The sequence below is a fragment of the Balaenoptera acutorostrata genome, chromosome 6 (genome assembly GCF_949987535.1).
Source record: "Balaenoptera acutorostrata chromosome 6, mBalAcu1.1, whole genome shotgun sequence".
In the NCBI taxonomy this organism is placed as follows: domain Eukaryota; kingdom Metazoa; phylum Chordata; class Mammalia; order Artiodactyla; family Balaenopteridae; genus Balaenoptera; species Balaenoptera acutorostrata.
The window spans coordinates 37,912,318-37,936,629 of NC_080069.1; the positions used below are offsets into that span (position 1 = coordinate 37,912,318).

Sequence of the window (24,312 nt, forward strand, 5' to 3'; positions counted from 1 at the left end):
TGTAATCAAAAGAAGGGGTGGGGTCTGTGGAACATCAAAGCCCCTCAGCTGTGGCGCACAGTCGACAAACTGGAGAATCCTCCAGATATATGGGACAAGTTGAAAGACGGGGCAGATAGCGTTCACTTGTCTGAATTGAGATACATTTGGAAAAGCGAACCTAAAATGACAATGATCCAGCGAGCGCTGAGGAAATTTATGTCCTAATTCTCCCACCCTCCAGCATTCCGGCTGAAAGAGGATGCACAGCTGAGCTTTAGCAGCTCTCTGGTGCCTTGTGGGAGTAAAACCCAAAGTCCCTTTTGGTCTTCAGGAGCATGCAGTTCCAACCTCAAGCTCCACCTGTTGGCCACTGTCAGGGCATCAGCACAGAGCTGTGCTCCCGGTCTCTGATGGATGGCGAGGTTTCAATCAGGTATCAGTTCCTACAAAAAGCTGCTCTAAGGAACTTATTTCCTCCTCACATTAAAATGGAGACCTACCTGACATCACGTTCCGGTTCTCTGGGAACACGTGGAGCACGCCCAACACGTCCTGCTACTGGATGTTGTGAGGGAAGGCAGCCTACTTAAGTTTCATGACATTCTTTTTAAACTAAAAAGAGCAGATGCATGAAGAACAAATACAGAGAGAAGCACTGACTCCATTTCATTTAAGTAAATACAGGTAAATGAAGAGAAATCTATTAATTGCCAAAATAATTAATGCTCTTCACCCACACAAATGTGCATTTGACATGCACTTTTATGTGCTAACACTACTGGGCTTGTGGGGTGTGTGTGTGCCTGCACATCCCAGAGGTGAGCTGGGCACTGCAAACACCAGACTTTCCACTAGCCTGGGACCACACCTCGCCAGGAGGGGTTTTCACCAATGTAGAGAGCAAGATGGTCAGAAAAGCCAGCCAGGCTGGAAGGTAAAACAAAAATACCAAAGAAGTAGCAAAGCATCAGAGTAATAACCCCTTTCAGGATTCAATTATGTTACTTTGAAGTTAAGACTATTTGCATTTTAATAAAAGCCAGAAAGCAGGAGATGGTTGTGTGACTGCATATTCCTTAGAAATAAGTTGAGAGTATCGATTTCAGCATAACTCTTAAAGTAGAACAGAAAGAGCCTCACAGTTAATTGCTGAACAGAGGCTCATCTTCCATAATTTCCATATTGTGACTACAAGCTCCACACACAAGTCACAAGGTGAGCTGGTAGCATACCCTCAGATCTTGAAATGGATGTCAGTTTGATTCCCAATGAGAGAAGAAGAGGAAAAACAGCACAGCTACTGCCACTTTTCACATCGACTGTCACATACAGAAAGTCAAAGGTAAAAGGAGTCATCCACAAGCCCTCATTACCCAGTCCAACCATCCATTCAAGAGACAGTGGTATCAGATTGCAGTCTGTATTTACAAAAGTTTACTCCAGTACACTGGGTATTGTTTTCAAATAGATTTGGTTAAGGTATACAAGTCCTGGGGAAAGCCAGGACTACAGCTGCAGTTAAATGCTGAATTCCAGTACTTGTCAGTCAAGTTACCTTTTAGGAAAAGTACAGATCTTTCCAAAAAGGCAGAATTTCAGAATCACTGAATTCAATTAAATTTTTTTAAAACACTAAGCTGCATGAACCACCTTTGAAGTCACAAAGTAGAAGTGACAAATAGAAACATGCTCTCACTCTTTTTCAATAATTATTTTCACCAAAAGATTTAAATGACAAATACCAAAATATTAAGAGTAAGTACCTCTCTGGATAACTGGATTACTGGTAGTTTTAAATTTTCTTCTTTACACCTTCTTAGATTTCCTAGATTTTCTCTAATCAACAGTATCACTTTTATAATGAGAAAAAAATGTTAATTTCCTTGGCTCATGGTTTGTTTGAAACTAGAAGGCGGGGACTAAATATGCTGAACTGAAATAAAAAGACAGGAAAGGTGCCACACCAGAAAACAAAACTTGGTTACCCTGTGCAGAAATTGGAACATACCACGGCTGCAACAGTCAACTTGGCATTCAATCTAGATTTTAACAATTTGAGCAACATGAACTGGTGTCCCCAGGGAGCCTACCCAATCAGCCCAATTGGGCATGCTATAGCCTATGCTGCCCTGTGGTAGCACTCAGATTTAATCAAAGCACTCTCAAAGGTATATGCTAATGAGGCTTAGTGGAAACTCAAGTTTTTATGTTAACAGTGGCTTGGTTATCACAAATGAAACCAAATTAAAATTAATTCCAACCTCCTGCCCCTGAGTAAACCTTTCTCAGGAGTTTTCATGATATGGCTGAATTAACTTCTTTCCTCTTCACCGTGTCCCTGATAAGCTGCTGGAGAAGGTGCTTATAATCACTGCAACGTCCAAAATATCGATAACAAATACAAGAAGGAGGAGAACATTATTAGAAAATCTACAAACTTTGATCAGTGCTAAAACAGCCAGTAAAATGCCAGGTCTCTCAAACGTGGCATGACAACGTGTTTGGCATGACACCAAGTGGCCTGGAGTGATGAACGGACGGCAGGTGTCCACAAGCTCAGGAGGGCATTGACAGCCCAGGTGGGTGAAATGCAGCACGCAGGGAGAAGGGAGCTTACACCTGAGGGCTCCGACTAACTCTACGCTGCTAAGAAAATACAGGCTGTGGAAGGGGCTGCTCTGGTGTGTAACAGGGCACGGCTCCTCGTCAGGCACACACACCGACAAAAAGGCAAAGGCCAGGAAAGTTGAGACTGGTAAAACGATTTAATGTCTGCATCTATGCAACACCCCTAAGGAATTCAGTAATGTTATCATGAGGCCCAAGAGCTTAATTCTTCACTCTGACCTCTGCTCTATACCTCTCGACCACATCCCTTCTCAAAAGTACGTGGCTGGCCTCTTGACACCACTGAGAGGGCACATGGTGACAGGGATGATTCTGCAATGGTGAAGGCAGCCAAGTACAGAAGGTTACATCCTAGGGAATGTTACAGAACCCATTAGAGAATCGGTTTACAGAAAATGAGCACAGATCAATGACATGTAGCAACCCCCCCAATTATCAGGATGCTATGTGCCATCTGCATCACCTGAGAACTGCTACTGTCACCTCTGTCGCGTCCCTCCACACACACACATTTAATATTTCGGTAATATGAACCAAAAACCTATCGTAACTTGGAGCCCATGGCTCTCATGATAATACAAACAATGCCTCACTTTTAACACTATCTTGAAATGAAATTTTTTTAAAATTAATTAATTTATTTATTTTTGGCTGTATTGGGTCTTCCTCGCTGCGCGCGGGCTTTCTCTAGTTGCAGTGAGTGGGGGCTACTCTTCCTTGTGGTGCGCGGGCTTCTCATTGCGGTGGCTTCTCTTGTTGCAGAGCTAGGCACTCTAGGCGCGGACTTCAGCAGTTGTGGCACACAGGCTCAGTAGTTGTGGCGCACGGGCTTAGTTGCTCCGCAGCATGTGGGATCTTCCCGGACCAGGGCTTGAACCCATGTCCCCTGCATTGGCAGGTGGATTCTTAACCACTGTGCCACCAGGGAAGTCCCTGAAATGAAATTCTTAAATACCGTAACTCACATAATACATATGATGCTGGGACCTTAATAGAATGCCTCATCTCTAACATAAAGGAGAATTAAAAGGAAAGTGGGTCAGAATGCAGTAATACGGATTTCAGTATTTCCAAGCCTAAATACCCTATAAGACATAATGAAGCAATGAGAGGCCTAGGGAATCCCCATAAACACACAGCTATTAACACAAACTGAAGTAAGTGTGAGGTGTAGTTACTCATACACAAAAGCATTCCCACTGATGACAAGATTTTCCAAAATGGCAAACAACTCTCGGGAAAATTCAACAAAATACAATCTTCCCAGATTTATCTGGCACTTACATTCCTAGATAATTCAGTAAATATTAAAACTGTGCATATAAAAGAGCTTAAAGGTTAAACATTAGACACAGGTTTTTCACCTGTGTAACTCTCTAGCAGACACCTGAAGACCGTGTGGAAGGCAGAATAATTGCTCGCCATGCTGGAAACTGCTGTGCATTGCAGGCATAATGTTCCTGGACTGAGGCTGAGGCCACTAAAGGCCAGGAGCACCCCCAATCACTGTAACACCCACAGCACCCCCATGGGGGTGATTCTGACCTGGGAGAACCACCTTTTCACCAAACTGCCCCCACAATGACAAAGTGCCTATGGAAGCCAGACTAATTCATGCAAATCGTATCCAGTTGAGGTTGTCTCTTCAGCTCTCAGATCATAAGAAAATCATCTCCGCCACTATTTCCCTCCCAGACTTCTGTCACTTGGTGCTTGGGTGCCTCTCATCCTTTCCTCTTGTTAGGTCACGTGCCCTCTCTGAAGGGTATTATCTTTAAGCTGGTCATTGCTAAAACCGACTTTGAACAATCACAAATTCAAAAGACAAATGGGCCTGTAACGAGTGTTCTGAGACTCATGCTTCTGCTCATACCCAAATATTGGTCATGAACCTCACCCATGATGAAATATCTATTTTACCAGAATGCTCGGTCATGACTGAGTGTATGACTTACTTAGAAAAATAAGTTTATTTGATAAGCTCACTGCCAAAATAAAACATACCTGCAAATCCTAGAATAAACAAAATAATGAGCAACTTTCACCACTTGGTCCTGAACGTGCACAGTAATCCCTGCCATGTCAAGTGATGTGATAAATTCTTCCTGTAAAACTTTTGTGAGATCTTTGGAAATAGCCCAGATTCATACAAACATCCCTAGTTGCATTTTTAATAAAGAACCCTTAAAAGCTACCTAATTCTGTAAGCTAGAAACTTTACCATTTAATTATTTAAAGCACCATAAAACATGGTTCTATAGATACATGTGTCTACTTCATATTAAAACAGTGTATATAATCAGAAATATAAACTTACAACCTTTGATTTGAATAACAAGCGAAACTAAAAACAGAAAAGTGCAAAAAATAAAATCCCTTCTAAAAGTAAACTAATGTTTAGACAATTAACGTCATTTAATTATGATTAATTAACACACATACCCACACACACACCCCCTCCATACTTTATATTAAGTTTATAAGAAAAAAATATAATTAAATGGAAAGTTGTCAAACTATTGCAAGCATGCCTGGTGGCAGAACCAAGAGATTAGAGAGGATAGAGTACCAAGGACTACAATTTTAGTTAACATGTGTTAACGATGCTTGAAAAGTTGCAAAAAACTGAAATTGTTCCTAGCTTTCTTCTGTGCAGAAGAATATAAAAAACGAGTCAAAGGTTAAGATTATTCCTTAAATATGGCCTGTGATAGGGATGTGGAGAAACTGGAACCGTCATACATCACTGGTGGGAAGGTAATATGGTATAGCCATTTTGGAAAACAATCTGGCAGGTTCTTAAAAAGTTAAACATAAATTTACTATATAACTTCTAGGTATCTACCCAAGAGAACTAAAAGCACACACACACACACACAGAAAACCACCCCAAAACACAATAAAAAACTCCACACATGTCCACACAAAAACTTGGGTGAGTCTTTAAAGATAGCCCCAAACCAGAAACAACCCCAACGTCCACCAACTGTGAACAGACAAAAATGTGGTACAACCACACAATGGAATACTGCTCAGGAATAAAAAGGAACAAACTACTGATACACACTACAATGTGGATGAACTTCAAAAACATTAAGCTAAGTGAAAGAAGGCAAACACGTAAAACCACATATTGAGTTATTCCACTGACATGAAATCCAGAAAAGGCAAACCTATAGTATAGAAAGAGAAAGTAGATTACTGGTTACCTAGGGATTGGGGAGGGGGTGAAACGGGGAGTGACTGCTAATTGTCACCAGGGATCTTTCTGGGATGATGGAAATGTTCTAAAACTGGATTCTGGGGGTGACTGCAAGACTTGGCAAATATACTAAAAACCAGTGAATTGTACACTGAATTATATGGTATGTACATTACACCTTACACAAGCAGTTAAAAACATATATATACACAAACAGAGCCTACAGCTGAAGCCCTGCACAGCTACAAAGTGTTAAATCTGTGTTTTGGTTGTCCCTCTTACTTTCTTGACTCCAGAGTGGAAAAGATGACATCAGGCTATTAACATTATGAGAATGCAGAATTTTGCTATTCAATTTCCTCTTAAAGATAATAAAGGAGGATGAGGGGAGGGAATCATGCAGGGGGAGCAAATAAATCTGCTCTTTCCTCATTATGGAGTTCAAACCGGGTCACGGCCCTATGAGCTGGTAACCACGAGTAGCTTACTTATTACTGTGCGCTGCCGGCTGGGGCGGTGCTGGGGTCTGGGAACAGAGTCCACCACCCTATGAACACAAGGCCTTTGTAATGGGCAAAGCCAGGCCAGGCATTAGGCTACGCACGACAATGGGCACGCTAAACAATTAGGAAATGAGAAACTACAGAAATTCTTATGTTTAGTTCACATACTAAAATCTAGCAAGAGGGAGGGGATATGGGGATATATGTATACATGTAGCTGATTCACTTTGTTAGACAACAGAAACTAACACACCATTGTAAAGCAATTATACTCCAATAAAGATGCTGAAAAGCAAAAGAAAATCTAATACAAGCCACTTACCTCCCAAACCTCAAACTTAGGTTTTATTTGTTAAAATCAATATCAACTTAATAACTTTACATAATCAAAAACCTGTAAAACAGGCACACCATGTATGATACCCTAAGACAACCTATGTTGCCTCCCCCCCCTCCCATCTCTTAAAGAGCCAACTTGCCAAGCACCTATTAAATACACTCACTGCTTTACTCAGTCGGGCCTTACAGCCAATGTGCTAGCTCTGCTTTGCAGACTCATGACGGGCCTCTGCGCAGCAGGACAAGGGACCGGATGGTACCGTTACTATAGACAAGGAGCGGGCTCTCTGGGGCCACGTCTGAGCGCCGTGAGCTGACAGTACTCACTGATGGAAGGCTGGAAGGGGCAGGGCGACAAGCATATGGAACAGCCCCTGCTGGAAAAAGGGTCATGAAAGAGCTAAGTGCGAGGACAAGCTAGTCAGAGTCTCTGTAGTTTTCTGAGCATCCATAGCCAGGACACCAAGACTGCCCCTGCCACCTACTCACAGAAGTTCCCAGCTGGAAGCTGCAGCACATGTGCCATGGCCAGAAGACATGCATTTTAGGACCATCTCATACGTCCCTGTACAAAAGTTTCTGAATAGGAAAAAAAAAAAATAATAAGTACATAAGTGATAAGAGGACCAATCTGATAGGAACGGCATGGAATTATTTTTAGTTGAAGTGGATAGGATCTCATGAAAATGAAATGTTGTGGAAAAGAGTATTCAGGCAGGAAAAAGGAAATACTATATTTATCCCCTTCTCCCCCACCACTCTTGAGCATTTCCTCTACTTTGAGAAGAAAGCAATAAAACTGTTTTCCCTCTGCTCAGAGACACAGTGACTCACAGGCACCACTGGCATGGGGAACGCCACGCTTGGGCCCGGAGTACAGAAAAACGCCACCTGACAGGGGTCACACATATATACGGCTGCACGCTACTGCAGCGCTTGGTGAGTGGCACCCCCCCTGGCCTGTGAAATCCTTCCAGCGGCTCGCACTGCTCTGCCTGGGAGAAAACGGGGAGAATGTCCCAGCGGCCTCCTCAGGGGCCCACACTGCCCCTGACTGCTGGTGAGCCTGCAGCTGAACTACTGCTCTCTGTCAACAGAGGTAAGAATATTCCAAGAATGCCAAGGACTAACAAAATGACCAGCACTGTTTTCTCATGATTCATTCCCCTCGTCCACATCCCACTTTCTCTCTCATTCCTTAATCTCTATTTAAAATAAACTTCACAGGGGAAAACTAGGGATCAGGTGAGTAAAAGCAGCTACCTGCATAATCTGATAGAGCTAGCTGGCTAATATAACATTTGACATGAAAATTATCCTGCATAAAAAAATACTTCCCTTCCCGTAAAAAATTCAAGCATGCTCATAACTTAGAGAGCATGTGGAGCTCCTTAGCAATTAAAAAGCCAAAGTCAGTCTACAGGGTTTTGTCCAATGACCCTTTTAACTACTTGAAAATTATATCTAATTATCAAATAATGTTATGGCTTATCAATAAAGACTTCTTCCTAAAAAAATATTGATCCTGGATTTACATAAGCAAGGACATTCGGAGAAGCCTTTTGAAAATCACGCACAACCCATTACTCATAGTTGAGACAAACACTGGGCCCATTTCTTCTGTGTCTGGGTGGGTTTCTATTAGTAAGTCAGCACCTGGGGAAACTTACTAACTATTCCAAACCAGTTCTACATAAGAATAATAGTTATTGTCAACTCAGACCTCTATAGTTACAGGGTGTATGGGGATATCTCAACACTTGTCTTTAAAAGCTTCCTGGAATTACACAGGGCTCAGGACACCAGCAAGCACTGTACTTCTTGATGGTCAGACTTTTTGCAAATTGAGATCACTTTAATTAAGAACTGAACCCAAATCAATAAAACCGCTCTGATGATTTCAACTAAAATTCTCTTTGGAGCATCCCAGTGGAAACTTCCAACAGAATGTGAGGTAGTATTTCCCTGAGGCAGAGTGGCCCCAAACAGCAGATCCTGCGTCAGCTTGGGAAACAGGTGCACCTCTAGGCATGGCTGGGACCTGCCAGAGAAGTAATGGGGCTGCCTCCCCGGTCTTAACTCTGGGGATACTTCAGCTGGCCCATAGACACCAGGCTGATGTTCCAAACTCATGCCCTTAGGGCCATTCTTCCCGTGGCCACATTTCTTGGTCTATCCTATTGGTTCTCAGGGTTCTCATTAATATACCACGGATGACAAATGACTTTAAACCCTGATAACAGCATTGTAAAAGCCCATCACCACCAACATTAATAACTACTGTTGGTGAGCAATGAGGCAGTGGCAGCTCTTTGCTAAATGCTTTACAGTAATTATTTTACAGGTGAGGAAACTGAGGCTTAACACAGGCTAGTTTATTCAAGATAAAAAAGCTAGCAAGGGGTGAATATGGGATTTCAACCCATCTGTCTGACTATGAATTCCATATCATGAAGGCCTCTAGGGGGAAGGAAATGTACTTTACGATTTCAATTTACTTCTAAGAGCGCAGATGACCCACAAGGCATTAGCTGCGGCCATCTCCAAAGTTCTGTGGAGAGAGAAGTTAATGGAAACCACACATGTTCTGGGAAAGGAGAAAAAAAGTGTCCATCCACAACAGATTAACATTTCTCTTGCCAAGAAAACTAGAGTCGGGAAACTGCCTGGGAAGTAAATGCTCTTGACAAATGAACTCTTTATACTGAGCTATTGTTAAAACTGAACTATTGTTAAAATAGTATTTTATTGTTCACTTATTTTAATTTTGAATTATTTCTGATATTACAATTTACTATAATGAGCTGTCTTTTTAAAAAAGGAAGTATTTTTAAATATGCTGTTAACAGTTTTTCACAGGAAAAAGTCCCACCAAGAATACAACAGATATACTTCTTTATTTTTAACCCTCATTTAAACAATGTGTCTCACCCTCCAAGACTATTGGAAGATCACTTTAAAGACAAGTAATAAGAATACTGCAGGTCAAATATATTTATAATACATTCCCCTCCCCTTCTCTGTAACAGTGTATGATTGCAAAACAGGTCTGATACAAAAAAATTGAAAACCGAGCAACTATGAATACATGTTCAAGAACTACAACAATCACTTATGGTTATTTTACTCTCTTCTCCTCCTCGTCCTGTTCAAGAATTTGAACATCAGAGCAAGGAGTCTTGTAGCAACAAGTCAGATTTCCTCTCTTCTTTCATCTTGAACTTCATCAGGATTATAGCACTTCCCAAAAAAATCGAATGTGAAGTTAAGCAAAAGTAAACAAAAACGTATCTTTCACCTTCTGTTCTGGAGCCAGGTTTGCTCCACCTTCACTTTTTCCACTGAGCCTCTCCCTAGGACGGCTCATGATGACAATGACTTTGCATTATGCCCACGGCAGTTCTAGGGAAGCATGAGTCAGAGGCAGAAGCAGACGCAAACAGCGCCAGTTCTGGAAATAGCGGCTGCAGCTTTCCTCCAAGATGGGAGATAGTGGTCACAGTCTCGGCCCAAAACCTCCCCTGCTCAGAGGTCAAAGGCCAGTGAAATGGTTAAAGTGTGTGTGTCTGCATGCACACGCACCCAAGCTCTACATGCACAGTGGTACATCAGTGATCCTTTGATGGAAGATAGTTCAGCATCATTTAGATTCATCTTATGATAATCTGGTGCTCTACGATTAGGTAATGCTACTGTTGACCATGCCAGTGACTTAATCTCTAATAAAGACTCAAAGTATGCCAGGGTTAGCAATACAGGAGTATCATCCAGTGCCTTCTCTCCAGCAGCTTTCATTTTGATGGAAACAAAGGGAAGGGTGCCTTCGACAAGTCTGAAGCAGCTCAGTACCTACCTTTTCTTTTCACCTGCCCACTTGAGACTCTATCTGCCAGTTGTACTGCAGAAAACACACAAGCAGTTTCTTCCGCAAACCATAATATTCCTATTCACTTTGTCCTGCCAACAGTACAGAGAGATCTGGGGGACTAAACCTTTTATAACCCAAGTTCAGCATTTATTAATACTGTTTTGGGGGTAGAGTTGGTTTCATTTGGCCTATAAGCAAATAGCCAATTCAGAAAGATTACAGAAAAACTTCACTTAACTTTAAATTTGCAATACATCAAGGTATGAATATATTCAAACATGGAAAGCAGCCTTGCATTTTAGAAAAAATTATAATATATTTATTAAAAAATATCTGCACAGACTTAAGAAAAGGCATTTGTGAGAGTACCTTTACTGCATTCCAAAATAAAATGGCTTGTTATCTAGTCACACTATTGTTTGATTAAAAACAGCAAAAACATTTTCATGTCACAGTTGTTTGGTCCATGACAAACATCACAAAAACCTCAAATAACCTATGCCCTGTAAAGTTTACTAACTTAATATGAAAAGCAAATTTCACACCAACCCTTGAAGACACCTGTCTCACCACCTAGTCTTACCCGCTCTTTGGAAGGCCTGAGCCTTCAAAATCTGACCCAGTCCACACCTAACCAAGCCAGGATGGGAGAGTCCTCCATAAACCATGAAAAGGCCCTCACTCTGGACGAGTTTCTAAGCCACAAGGGGTGGCCTTGGAGGGGCAGCCCGAGTCTCCCAGACCTTGCTTCCTGCCACCCCCAGGTGTCCGTGCCCCAGAACATGATAAAGACCAGCTGCACACGTTTCTCCTGGCCCAGCATCCAAAGCTGTTCCCCCTTCCACAACCCTACTTCGAGGAGCTGCCCTGGCAGACAGCTGAAAAGAGCACGGGGGGACAGAGCCGGGCCTGGTCCCAGGCCAGCACTGTGGACCCCCATGTTCCCACATGTAAAACAAGGGTTGGAGTCAGAGAAGCAGTAAGGCCTTCCCTCAGTCTAACAACTCCAGTCCTGTACAGCATTCCAAATAAAGCGCTGAAGTGAAGCGTGAGTTGTTGAGCTCTCCATGAGATGCTGTGCCCCCTCTGTTCACTCTTGTGGCCCAGCACACTCAAGTGTCAAGGACTTCAAGTAGCTTTCATAACATTTTATTCACTAGCACACTCCTCCAGGTGCTTGATTTATCATTTTTCCAGGAATTTTAGACAGCTCCTAGCTGGTGATTTTATTTTCTTAAGTTACCTGAACTTTTTAGTTCTTTCTGATGTTCTGTGCAGCTGCACTACACAACAATGCTATTTCCACAGATCCAAAAACTATGTTCGAAACTATGTTAGAAACTCAAGATGACCAAGAACCATTTTAGAGAATATAATCATTTCAAGACAACTACCTGTACTAGGATTCACTTTTTGTCAGGAAATAAACTGAACATTGCAACCCTGCCTAGTGAAAGGTAACAGAGGTAGTTTTCCCCTTAGACCAGAAACATACTGCAAAATGACAACAGAGGAGAAGGTATGCCCAATACTCAGTGCCATTCATTAGCTCATATCTGTATAAGCCCCACCAGCCTTCAAAGGAACTTCAAATCATAATAGTTTGGGGAAAAGAAATAAAAACAATGAGTTGAGTACAAAAAATGATTATAGACTGATTTTAAAATGGAGCTCTGCTAGAATAGAAATCTTATCAACAGCCTGAAGAGCACTTTGAGAGCTTCCTGTTTGGAACAAGAACAATGACAATTTACTATACTGTAGTAGACAAACTGAAGAGAGATGCAAATGAAACAGTAGAGTAGCGCTGAGAAATAGGACCGGTCTTCTTGAATAAAGTCAAAAGATAGACACAAAACATACAGACTTGTATGAGTACTACCGCTATATTTGCTGCAAACCAAAGAACAATTACAGGAAGAAATCAAGGCTGGTTTGTGGGGGGGGGGGGTTTGTTTTTGTTTTTGGGGTTTTTTTGGTCTGTAAATAAATTTAAGAATGTTTTCCTATCTCACTACTGTGGAGAAGGAAAAAAAACAAATGAATGATGTCTATCCACATGCTATTAGGTAGTCAGTCTTTCACCATCTTATTTGAAGAGGTGCTCCAAAATGTACTAAACGCTTCGTAAGTGCCAGCTGTTTTAGATAAGACACCTCACTTAACTCCCACAAGGCTCTGGCAAGACGAATATCCAGCCCCTTTGACAGGATGACACGTGGTGGTACAGTCATCAGGGGTCCACCTTGGGAGCCAGGCCCAAGCCACCCAAGGTCTGCATACTTCAGGAAGGGTCACCTCTCCAAGACATTAGCACCCCTCTGCAGAAAACAACTGGATTTCATCAGACAAAACTCCAGAGACATAAGAATGGATCATTCTACAAAGATCAAAAGAAAGGCACACCTAACAAGGCTACGCGGACAAGGAGGACCAGGTCACAGGGAGACAAGAGTCGGAACAAATGTAGGTCACGACGACTCCAACTGACACGTGAGGACTCTAGGCTCAGTGACTCATTTGGGGATCTTGGGTGAGACATTCAGATTTTCCATTTACTGCACTACTGCCTTCTGATCTGCAAAATGGAGGACAAAAGTTTATTAGGATTATCTAGATACTTACAGATCCTCACAAGAAATAAAAGCCTTAAGTATAAAAAACATGGTTTAATACCCATGAGAATGGCTAACATAAAGAAATCTGACAATACCAAGTGCTGATGAGGAAGCACAAAAACTGTAACCTTAAACATTGCTGGTGGCAATTTTTAGTAGTTTCTTAAAAATTAAACATACACCTACCAAAAGGCCAAGCCATGCCAGTCCTAGGTATCTACCCAAGAGGAATATGTCTACATGAAGACAGTTAAACCACTATTCTAACAGCCAGACACTGCAAAAAATCCAAACATCTATCAACCAATAATAGATAAACAAAATGTAGTACATCCACACAACAGAATACTTCATAATAAAAAGGAACAGGGACTTCCCTGGCGATCCAGTGGTAAAGACTCTGCACTCCCACTGTGGGGGGGCACGTGGTTTGATCCCTGGTCGGGGTAAGATCCCACATGCCGTGGGCAACTAAGCCCACGTGCCACAACTACAGGGCCCTCGCGCCACAAGGAAAGATCCTGCATGCTGCAACTAAGACCCAACACAGCCAATAAATAAATATTAAAAAATAAAAGAAACATGGTATTCCTTATTTAAAAAAATGCTTGTTTGACTTATAGAAAGATACATAAAATGATCAATGATTTGGATATACACTTAATGCCATTTTTGTGGCCTACCTCACAAGTTCATTTGTTCTCATCACCAAAAAATAAAAGGAATATATAACTGTTCTTTAAAATACTATAAAAAAAAAAAAAGAGGTCACCTGTGGTGCTGAAAACACGTGGAATACTTTTTGAATAAGAGACCACAACATCCAAAAATCACAAGAGGGGGCAACTCTGAAGAGCTCTGGAACTTGAAGTCACCACCCCTAACTCTGAAACATTCTCATTTCTCATTTTGCCTTGAAACCAAATATTTAGGGGGAAGGAAAAAACCCAAAACTGAATGATGCAAATAGAAGGAAAAAAAATAGAGAAATAGAATGAAAAATTTACATCCTCAAGTTCAGAGGTAGCCTAAACTTGCTGCAGCACTTTGATTTCACATTAGTGAGCCAAAGAGAAATACAGCTCACCCTTGAACAATGTGAGTTTAAACTGCATGTGTCCACTTACATGTGGATATTTTGTGTTAGTAAATACTACAGTACTACATGATCCATAGTTGGTTGAATCCAGGGATGTGGAGGAACCTCAGATATGGAGGACTCACTGTAAGTTAGTTATACCTGGATTAACCTCCAGGTTGTTCAAGGGTCAACTATACTGACTTCACAGTTTCAGTATGTTCTTATGAAGACAATCTGAATTTTGAGAACAGAAATTATGGCATCCTCAATTCTACAAAATAACAAAAGTTGAATGAACTGGAACACATATTTGTATCCTGCTATTAGCCTGGACAAGGCTTGTGGATAATGCAAATAGCCCAAAGTGATATGACTTCCTTTCCTTATGAGATCCAAATTGCTCTGTATACATACCTAATATACCTCTGATACAGGTTTCATTCAATTCTGTTTTCTTCTGTTTCTGGTTTTTTACATCTCAACTGTAAACTCTCTGAGGACTGTTTTCCATTCATCTCTGTACTCCCTACTCCTTACTCAGGGTTTTGTGTGTTGTGGATATGCAATGAAGTTAGTAAATAAATTGTTTAAATAAATATAGAATTTAATAAGGAATGCATTACACAGAATCATAAACAGTATTACATTTCTAGCCTTGGGTTTCCAAATCATTGATTCATAAGTGTCAGAAGAATTTTTATGATGGGTTCCAGCCTTACTTGCAAAACATGGATGCATTTATTTTTTAAAATCACATATTCAATAAAGACACTAACACTATTTATATGTACGTCAATCAAACCCCTATCTGTGCTTACAAATCAGGTAAAAGCATTAAAATGGATTCAGTTAATTCAATTACTCCATTTCCCACCATAACTTCCAGGCTGCATGTGTAAAGGGCTGCTTTATCAAAACAAGGCCCAGGAATGGAAACTCTAGTCCAGGGTAGCCTCAGGTAAAATGCATCATATACTCATATCCTTAGTTTGTGCTACATTGGTTTGGATTTATTTATCACATGCTATCTTGTAAATGATCTTTGATATGTTGTGTGTTTTATCTCCCATGGCCAGAAATGACATCTCCTGTTTCCTTGGCATTTTCCAGCAGCTTCTTACACAGGGCCTTATATACAACGAATCTAAGAAAATATGTTGACTAATTAGACTGATTTAGGTTTTCAGCTCTCCTCATTATCTGAAAAAATACAGTCCTTTAACTTTTTTTCCTCTGCATTGTTTTATGTACATATAAGCTAAAATCACATAAACCCAGAGTTTTGTGCGGGAAACTAACATATGACAGGAAAGAGTATGAGAAGAATACAATGGAGATGGAGTTTTCTAAATGAGATGCTTGCAAAAAGCACCAGTGCTTTTAGGCCAGCAATTCTACCTGAGTGGATCAGGGTGAGTTTATTTACTGCCAGAACACAGACGGAAGACTTCAGGGTATCCACTTTAGATTTCTCACAAATATAAAGCCAACTCAAATCCGACTGACTATAAAATGAAGTACTGGAAATTTTAAAGTTCCTGACAACAAAGCACTTTAAAGGGTAACAAGAAAGTAAAATAAATTTAAACCACTTTATATACAGTATCTCACTTGGTCTTCAAATCCACTCCCTGAGCAGGCAAAAATAGTTATCATTATTCTCATTTTACAGATGAAGAAAATAAAGCTCAAAAGCAAGTGACAATTGGGAAAACGGACCCACAATGAGTTATATTAAAGAAAAATTTGGGGAATTTACAGAAAAAAATCTGGGCATCCAGGAAAAAAAAACCAGGTCACTCTGAGGAAAAGAAATGAGGCCACTGTCAAACTTCATGCAAGACAATGGAGGAACACATCTAGGATACTTAAAGAAAATATGAGCCAAGGATTTTATGTCTAGTTGAACTGACCCTCATGTATAAAGAACACAAACTTATAAACATACAAGAACTCAGGAACTACTGCTGCCCCAAGCTCTTCCTGAGAAATCTACTATAAAACTGGCTTCAAAAAACCAAAATGACTGAAGATCAATAGAAAGGTAGATGATGAGCATTAAATATAGACGTACTTGCAGAATTAAAACTAAGTGATTTTATAAAGGATACAGTATAATATGTAATGGTTACATGCTCTGACATTGTAGGTACTGAACAACTATCAAAAAGGGGAGGGGGGATGAGAAGATTATATGAAAATACTATTAGTTTGTTGACTGTGTCATAGGTATTTATCTGGAAGCTGAAAGATAACACCTCAAGTCACAGGATGGAAGTCAGAGCGGGGTGGGGCAAGAAAAGGTTAGTATCTAATTTTACTATTGCTCACAGCAGGAAATCAATACACATGAGCAAAAAAAAGTGGACAAGAGGCAGAAATGTGTTATCATGTCAAAGTAACCATTAGAACAAAAATACAAGCCTTCCTAAATGCCAAAAAATGGGCAAAAGAGAAAAAATGTATCATAAAACTGTAAATATTAATTTTATAATTAATGCAAATTGGCTTAACTGGCCTAATAAATAAAAGGATTTTCAGATGAAAGCAAAAGTCAAGCGACAAACTTAAGGAGCACATAATTAGGTGGCAGAGTTGGGATCAGTGTCAGTCTTCCTGGCTCTGAGCTCTCTTTATAGAAGAGATGAAAAAGATGACCCACGACAGCCAGGAAAGCTCTACCAAATGTGCTTTAATGGAAACCTCCGTCATTAGAGAACAAAATGAAAACCTGGACATTAAAATTTTTTTAAATGCAAAAGCCAGGTATAACTTTACAGAAAGGTACCATCTGTGAGATTCACTCATCTAATTCATTCCACAAATATTTATTGAGGCTGTATGTGATCAGGTCCTTTTCTAAGTACTGGAAACACAAGGCTTGAGTGTCATTTTTCCTTTGTGCAGAGACCCAGAAATATAAATGAAATACATGTTGGCTAGACTTAAAGACACATGCTAGTGTCGGCCTCCTAAAATAGAAGATTAATGGAAACAATGACAGGCCCTAAACTACACTGACACCAGTAGGTGCTACTAAAATAATGCATCTTATTAGTGCCATATGATACCAGGCACAAAACAGCAGCTCATTAAAATGCCTAAGATGAGAATGATTGCCAAGTAAAGCATTCTGTCACAGGAATGTAACTAATGCTTCCTATAAAACTAAAAGTCACAAAAATTTCCTCTGCCCGCCTCCCTTTTCTAGCCAAACTCTTATGTTTTATATTAAAATGGCTTTCATCTCTCACGGCACATAAGAGTTGATGGCTGCTGGCATCAAATCTGCTAAAATCAACAATGGTGTAATTATCTGCACACTTTCAAGTGTTTCCAAAATACATGCTGGTTGAGATTTTCCTAACTTAGAAACGTATGCTTTATGCTGGTGGTCTAGGAATGTCAATAGCCTGGGTTAAAAAGAATTTTTAAGTCTTGCCCAAAGCATTCTTTTCTACAACAATTATTCGATTTGTTTATAACTCATCTACCTCCACAAAGCATCTGACATATCATATTGCTATTTTGTGAAACTACTTTAATGGTACAGTTACATGAGCTGATACATGTAAAGCACTGAGAAGAGTGCTTGACACATGACAAGTGTCAGCTATTATTACAGTAATAGTTCCATTCAAAGATTCTTTTTAAAATATGTGAATAAGTGCATGAGGGTAAGTGGATGACTTTTAAATTTTACCCATCATGCCAGCTGAAAATGGGAAGGAATTTTAGTACACTCAAAATTCTCACTTTTCTTTAAAGAACTGCAGATTCTTTAAAAAAATCTACGAAATAGATGAAAATTTAATGCTATAAAATTATACAGATCAGACTTCCTTCCTGAGGCTACCAAAAATACATTTTATCAGCAATTCTTCCTTGGTCCAGCTAAGGAAAAAAAAAAAAAAAAAACAACAACCAAGATCTTGTGAAACCAGATCTAACCTGAGACCTGGTAGAGAACATTTAATAAGTTATGTATTTGTTAGGGATTTACAAGGAAAAAAGGGAGACGCATAAAAAAGACTGAGTTCCAAATATTTCAGCAATAAAATAACGAATTGCATATTAACAGTGCTATAATTACCCCTTTTGTTTGGTTTCTTTGTAATTATTTTTAATAAATTATTCTGCCTCCTCCTATCACTCAAGTAAGTTGTCATCCAAAGGCACAATCAGTACAACACAGGACACAAAGCCACTCACTGATAGGGAAGGCGTAAGAGAGGGCGGCTGGTGCCTCAAGAGCTGTGACTCATTAGAATCCATAAAGCTTTTCTACGAGATCAAGTATCAATGAAGCTATTGTAAGAGGTTACAGCTATATAAATGTAGACTAGTTATGAATTCTCACATGGCAAGAGCATTTTCGAAAAGAGGAAAGGGCACCAGTGCCTGGGAAACCACTCAACACGAATGCTGCCTCAGTTACATAAGAGTGGCTGCCCACACCTACCATCTTGCTAAATGCAGGTAGTGCCTATAAAGAGAAGGGACCCCTTGGTTCAGCACTCCCTAAATTCATCTTGTGCCGTTTTGCCAAGCTTTGCATCCTAAGAGCTCCAGAGTCAAGCCTAACACCGTTGCCGTCTGCTGTTACAGATCCAAAAAAAAACCAGAAAATTTTTATTAGTCTTAAATACTGTTTTCCAGAAATCATAAACCAAATAGAAAACAGATCTTTGTCACAAAAGACAAATAGCAGTAAAGCACTTTATTAGTTTAAAATTTGTACCTACCTTTATCATTTTGAATATTTCAATATCAGAATTGTAATAAAAACATTCTCCTAGAATGTGTAAAATTTTAAAAGGAGCAATAAATGTGGCAAAATGCATAAGCCAAGTTGGATTTAAAAAATCTTCTGTGAATTATTATCAAGGTTATCAATGATTTCAGTTCAGAATCAAGAGTGCGGAAAGAACAAATGAAAAAGCCGAGTGAAAATGGTCCAGAATTTAGAAAGGATATTATCACAAAGAAAACAGTTCCAGTATCTTTCTCTCAAAGACTCAGAAAATAGAATTTACCATTTAGATCCCACTAAAATGGCCGCTAAATACTATAAATCCAGTTTCACAACCATCTTTCTAGATTTTCATGTTTTACTCAATATTTCAAGGAAAATTTCACCAAATTTTAAACAATTTTATGCTTACGGGTATTATTTTTCAGGTTCTGGCAGAAAAGAATAATTAAGGTAACCTTAAAGGGTGCTTTTGTTGGAGACCATTTGCACCTAGCGTTTCTTATGACTAATCGTAACAGAGGCCAATCTTACCCTCGCCAAGACACTTGCTTGTAAACAAACTAACACACGTGAAGGAGCGCTTGTTAATAATAACAGCAAACCTTAGTATTGTTGAATTTTCAATGTTTTGAAAGTATGCCAATGAATACTTCTGACATCATCATATTACTTACTGATGACTAGAAATGAGTATTTTTAAAATTTGTTCTATTTTCAGATGTGCATGAAGTAGAAAAGGTGCTTCTTTCGAATATGAAAATTGGAATTTTCTTCCTCTAAAGAAATCATAATGCCAGTCAGATATTTTCTTCAAATATATGATTTCATAAATTATTATCTAATCCTTAGAATACTGATTAAAGAATTATCAAAAATGCTGTATTATCATGTATATATTTATAAGAACATTATATTAGTCCTTAATCTTTCAATATAATTTGTATTTATCTTTGAACCAGTTAAAAAGCAGAAAAAAAAAAATGTGTGTTCTTCCAAAACCAGTAGTCATTTAGTAAAATCTATTAACATTATTTTTAAAAATATACATTATACAATTCACTGTGGCAATCGCCATTGTTTAACTCGCCCCTCGCAGAGCAGGCTGATCCATTCATCCTAGTTGTTCTTTGTATAGTTGTTCACATTCCCCTTGCCTTTCTGTTGCATAAATTATTCAAACTAAATAAAAGGAACTCGAAATAGTGAAAAAGGAAGAATATCAGAATGTAAGGAGAAAATACCTGAGGACCAGAAGCAAAAGAGAGGTGAGTTTTGTAACTAAAAATGAAGAAAACAAAAAACAATGTAAAGGAATTCAGTTACACCACTGGAAAAAGGGCTAAAACATAAAGTAAAATGGAAATAAGTGTCAGAGAAAATAGGAGAAAATGCAGACAAAAGAATGACGCATCTACAGAAAAGACAAGAAATGAAAATCCAAAAGACAGCATAGAAAGACAGTAGAGCTATCTGGTGGGTGTGTGGGAATGACACAACACAGCAGTAGGCCAGGAAAGGCCAGGAGAGCATCTTAAATCACTTTTCCGGTGGTACCTCTCATTCACCCAGCTTACTTTATTTCATTATTCGTTATTTTAACCCACAGCTGAGCACAGTATAAGTTTGTTTTGCTTCTCCTTCTGAGTTCACTGAAAACCTCAACTAGTATTTCAAGTTACACCAGGCTATGCCTACCACTGAGCGCCTTCAAGATTTTAAGGGGGGAAAATAATCATTCCTGTAAGATTCCATTCTTTAACGTTTAACTCCTCACTAAACGCCCCTCTTCAGACTCTGGCCTTGCACCACTGCTTTCTGTTTTCCTTCCTCGAGCAGGTCAGTAAAAATCAGAGGAAAAATGTTATGACCCTAGCATAGTTAAATACAGACCAGTCATCCCACAAGTTCACTCATCAGGGCTGAATCCTGCCTGAGGCCTGAAGGTGCAAATACAGACTTAGGGGATGGAGGAAAGGGCAGCAGGAGGGAGAGAAAGGGGCAAAGACAAAGTCGGCAAATAAAAGCAATGGCTAGATTTTAAATGTACAAGCAACCAGAAACGACTAAAACTCATATTCTTATTTTACAGTTACATAAAATGAATAAAAGTAGAAAACGCCATAGTTTTATTCTAACGTTGCAGAAAAACAGTAAACGCATGAAAAAAGAAAAGTTGACTTCTGGCATGGCAAACATTAAAAAAAACTTACTAAACTCAATAGTAAGTTAACTACCTAGATTCCTACGAATAACAGGTTCAAATCCCAGCAAAAAGTTAACAAATGACCTATTTGAATACTCATAACCACAGAATTTGATCTGCATTTTGGAATAGACACTCGGGCAATCAGAGGACACACCTCGGCTACCAGCTGCAGTATAGCTTCTGTGCCTTTCAGAACTTGTTCTCATGCCCTTGGCAGCTGATCGTTCCCCCTTTCTAAACCCTGCCCTTGAAAATACTGCATATGCTTTGCGTCAGTGAGCTCCAAACTCTCTCCCTGGTACGGCAGAGGCAAAACAGTGGGCAAAGAGCTCAGCTGCTGTGCAGAACCAGAAGAAAAGACGGGAGACGCTGATAATTAATATTGTCTGATACAATTCTGAAATTTCCCCCACCTTCTTGCCCTGCCCACCTCCACCCTCAAAGCTAGTCAGCTTTAAGCTTCATTCCTGGAAAGGAAGTTCAGCATGATGGTCTCAACCCACTTCATTTTCATGTCCTCCTCAAAATTGCTGCCCACAAATTCTAAGGAAAGTCAAAAGTGCGTCCTCCCCATAAGCTCCAACACAACAGCCTCTCTCAAGGAGAAATGGCTCAATGAAGAACTCCAGTTTTCCTGGAAGGCAAAATCCTCAGTCCCTACCCTTCTCATTCTCAGAAGGCAGTGGTCAGGTCATGGGTGTCACAGATAACGGTTACTTCAAATTCAGATCTTGGTAGTGATGGTAGCTGGTAATCCACAAAGATAAGGGCTTCCCCTTCTTTTATGCATGATACATTGTGTGCTTGGGTAATCTTACTTTGGGTTTAAAAAAATAACAGCTGAAAAATATTTTTTAAAATACTAAATAAGCCGTAACTCTTTTTCCTTCTTTGGACATTTTATGGTCTCATCTATCCATCACCTCACAAACATTTTTAAAAACACCTAGACCATGAAAGTTAAACAAACACGACCTACCATAGCATGTTAAGGTATGGTCAGAAAACTCAAGCCCGTTCAAAATGACAACTTTTTCTATTACTGTTTAACTGAAGTGACATATATGACTCTTTGTTTAAAGAGTCACACTCTTCACACACTGGATGTCTCCTTACAAATGACTATACTCCTAGGCCAGTTCTTTTTGCAATTCTCTCAGAAGCTGCCCTTGGTATCCTTAAATGCACTCCGAAACTTTGGTATCACCTTCATTATGATGTGCTTTGTGCACATTCTCGGACGCTGCAATGCCCATACTAAGGCAACACATCACAGAAGTTGGCAGCAATGCTATCAGCAAGAATTTGGCTTCAGAATCAGAAGTGATTCATCATACATTCTAGCAGCAGAAAAACAACACACTGCTATTTTAATCCCTTGGTGCTTTCAAGAATCAAAAAACAGTAAAATAATTAAAGCAAAAGCAACAAAAATCATATCTGCTGTAAGGTTTGTCAAAACATTATTCACTTTTAAGAGTTTTCAACGAAATCACTCAGGAAACAACAGACTACTTACCTTATTTCGTATTACTTATTACAATGACAAATCAAGTTTTGACTTAACACAATTTCAGGAGAAAACAGGTAGTCCAAACTTCTGCAAAGTAGCATACTGAAATTCTAAGTGTAGAAAAACAAACTTCTCATTTGCATTAGTAAATAAAATCTCTCCTACTGTTTCAAAAGTAATACACTTCTTTCATCTTCTCTCTCCATTTTTGAGAGTACTCTAAAGTCTAAATGAATGAGTGTGCTACTGTCTCTATCACGACCAAGGAGAGAAACCTGATACTGTGGGTGACTTATTCAGAACAACCCCCTTTTTTAGAGGTAGTTATATAATAATATATTACCATAATAAATACTACTGGTCTAATGTAATAATGGAACTCGCTTATGTCCTAACGCTCTATTTAATAAGCATGAAAGAAATCTCTATCCCGGGTCATTCTAACTTCCTGAGAACACAGAACGTTGATAGTCACTAGAATTATCAACCAGCGTTTCTACAGAACTATCCAGGTAAATCCAACGTTTACTGCAAACTTAAAAAAAAGCTACTCTGTCGTTGCGACCAAGTATTCAGGGGCAGACGGGGAGACTGATCAAGAACTCCATCCAGTGCTCTCTTTCGGGGACCCCTACCTTTTCCAACACTTCTGTCTCCTTTCGTTTCCGTTTTCGGGGTCTCCTGTTCACTCGGACCCATTTGGCGACCTGAAGTTCAAAAACCACAGGGCATTTTAAACACAGAACGACGGGTCCTGAGGGCCGCCCCTCAGCGTGAGAAAGAAACGATCGACAGCCTCGCGACATAGCCTTCCTCGGCTTCACCTGGGGGAGCCACAGGCACCCTTCGGGGCTCGCGGGGCCGCCTCAGCGCAGGGGGCCCTCGGGTCTGCGGCGAGCCGAGGCCGCGACCTTCGCCCCGGCCGCTCCCTCCTTCATGGGCCCGATTTGCCGCCCCCGCGCCGGTACGAGCCAGAGCCCCCGAACGAGGGCCATCTTACCCACCGCTGCCGCGCGTCGCCGCCGACCGGGGTCTCCGCGCCGGGGATGCAACGCGCGACCCACCGCCCGGGGAGGGAGGGGAGCCCAAGGACCGCGCCGCCCGCACTCACCTCGGCGCTCACTTGCCGCGCGAGCCCGCACTCCGCCCCGGCCAGGCGCTCCCTCTGCAGCGGCTGCGGGGGAAGGGGACAGAGTCAAGTTTTTCCCGGGAGCCGCCCCAGCCTCCCTCCCCCGCGCCCCACTAACTCGGCGCGCCAACCACGTACCTCGCCCGCGGTAGGTGAAGGTGGGAGCCTGGCGCCAGAACCCGCGCCCAGGGCCGTCCGCCCCGCCGGCCCGCCAGAGAGCGGCGAACGCTCGAGGCCCGCAACACCTAAGGCACACCGCGGGCGGCGGGCGAGCGCGGGGCCGGGGCGGCGGCGCGGGCGGCGGGCGGGCGCTGGGCGGGGGCGGGGCCTGCCTTAAAGGTATAGGCGGCCGCGCCGCCCTCCCCGCAGGTCGCCTCCGCCCCCACCCCCGCCGGCGCGCCGCCTGTGTTATTGTTCTCTTCGCAAACATCTTTCTTCTCCCTGCGTCCTGCCCGCGCCCTCCCACGCGCGGGCCGATCCCCGGCGC

The 24,312-nt window shown here is 40.9% G+C and overlaps 1 protein-coding gene across 9 annotated transcripts in view; it reads right to left on the reverse strand.

Moving 5' to 3' along the window:
* AOPEP (aminopeptidase O (putative)) overlaps positions 1-24,312 on the reverse strand; it is a 370,314-nt gene that overhangs the window by 60,648 nt on the left and 285,354 nt on the right. For 8 of the 9 annotated variants that reach the window (XR_009008562.1, XM_057547855.1, XM_057547852.1 and 5 more), the window contains exons 12-13: positions 23,808-23,870; positions 23,332-23,403 (exon numbers count right to left, since the gene is read on the reverse strand). Coding sequence is in view for 8 of the 9 variants with exons in the window: in XM_057547855.1 (XP_057403838.1) it covers positions 23,332-23,403; positions 23,808-23,870 (135 nt within the window). In the remaining variant the exon portion in view is untranslated. Of the gene's footprint in view, positions 1-9,526; positions 13,101-23,331; positions 23,404-23,807; positions 23,871-24,312 lie in introns of those variants that run through there. The other variant, XM_057547856.1, reaches the window with a different exon arrangement.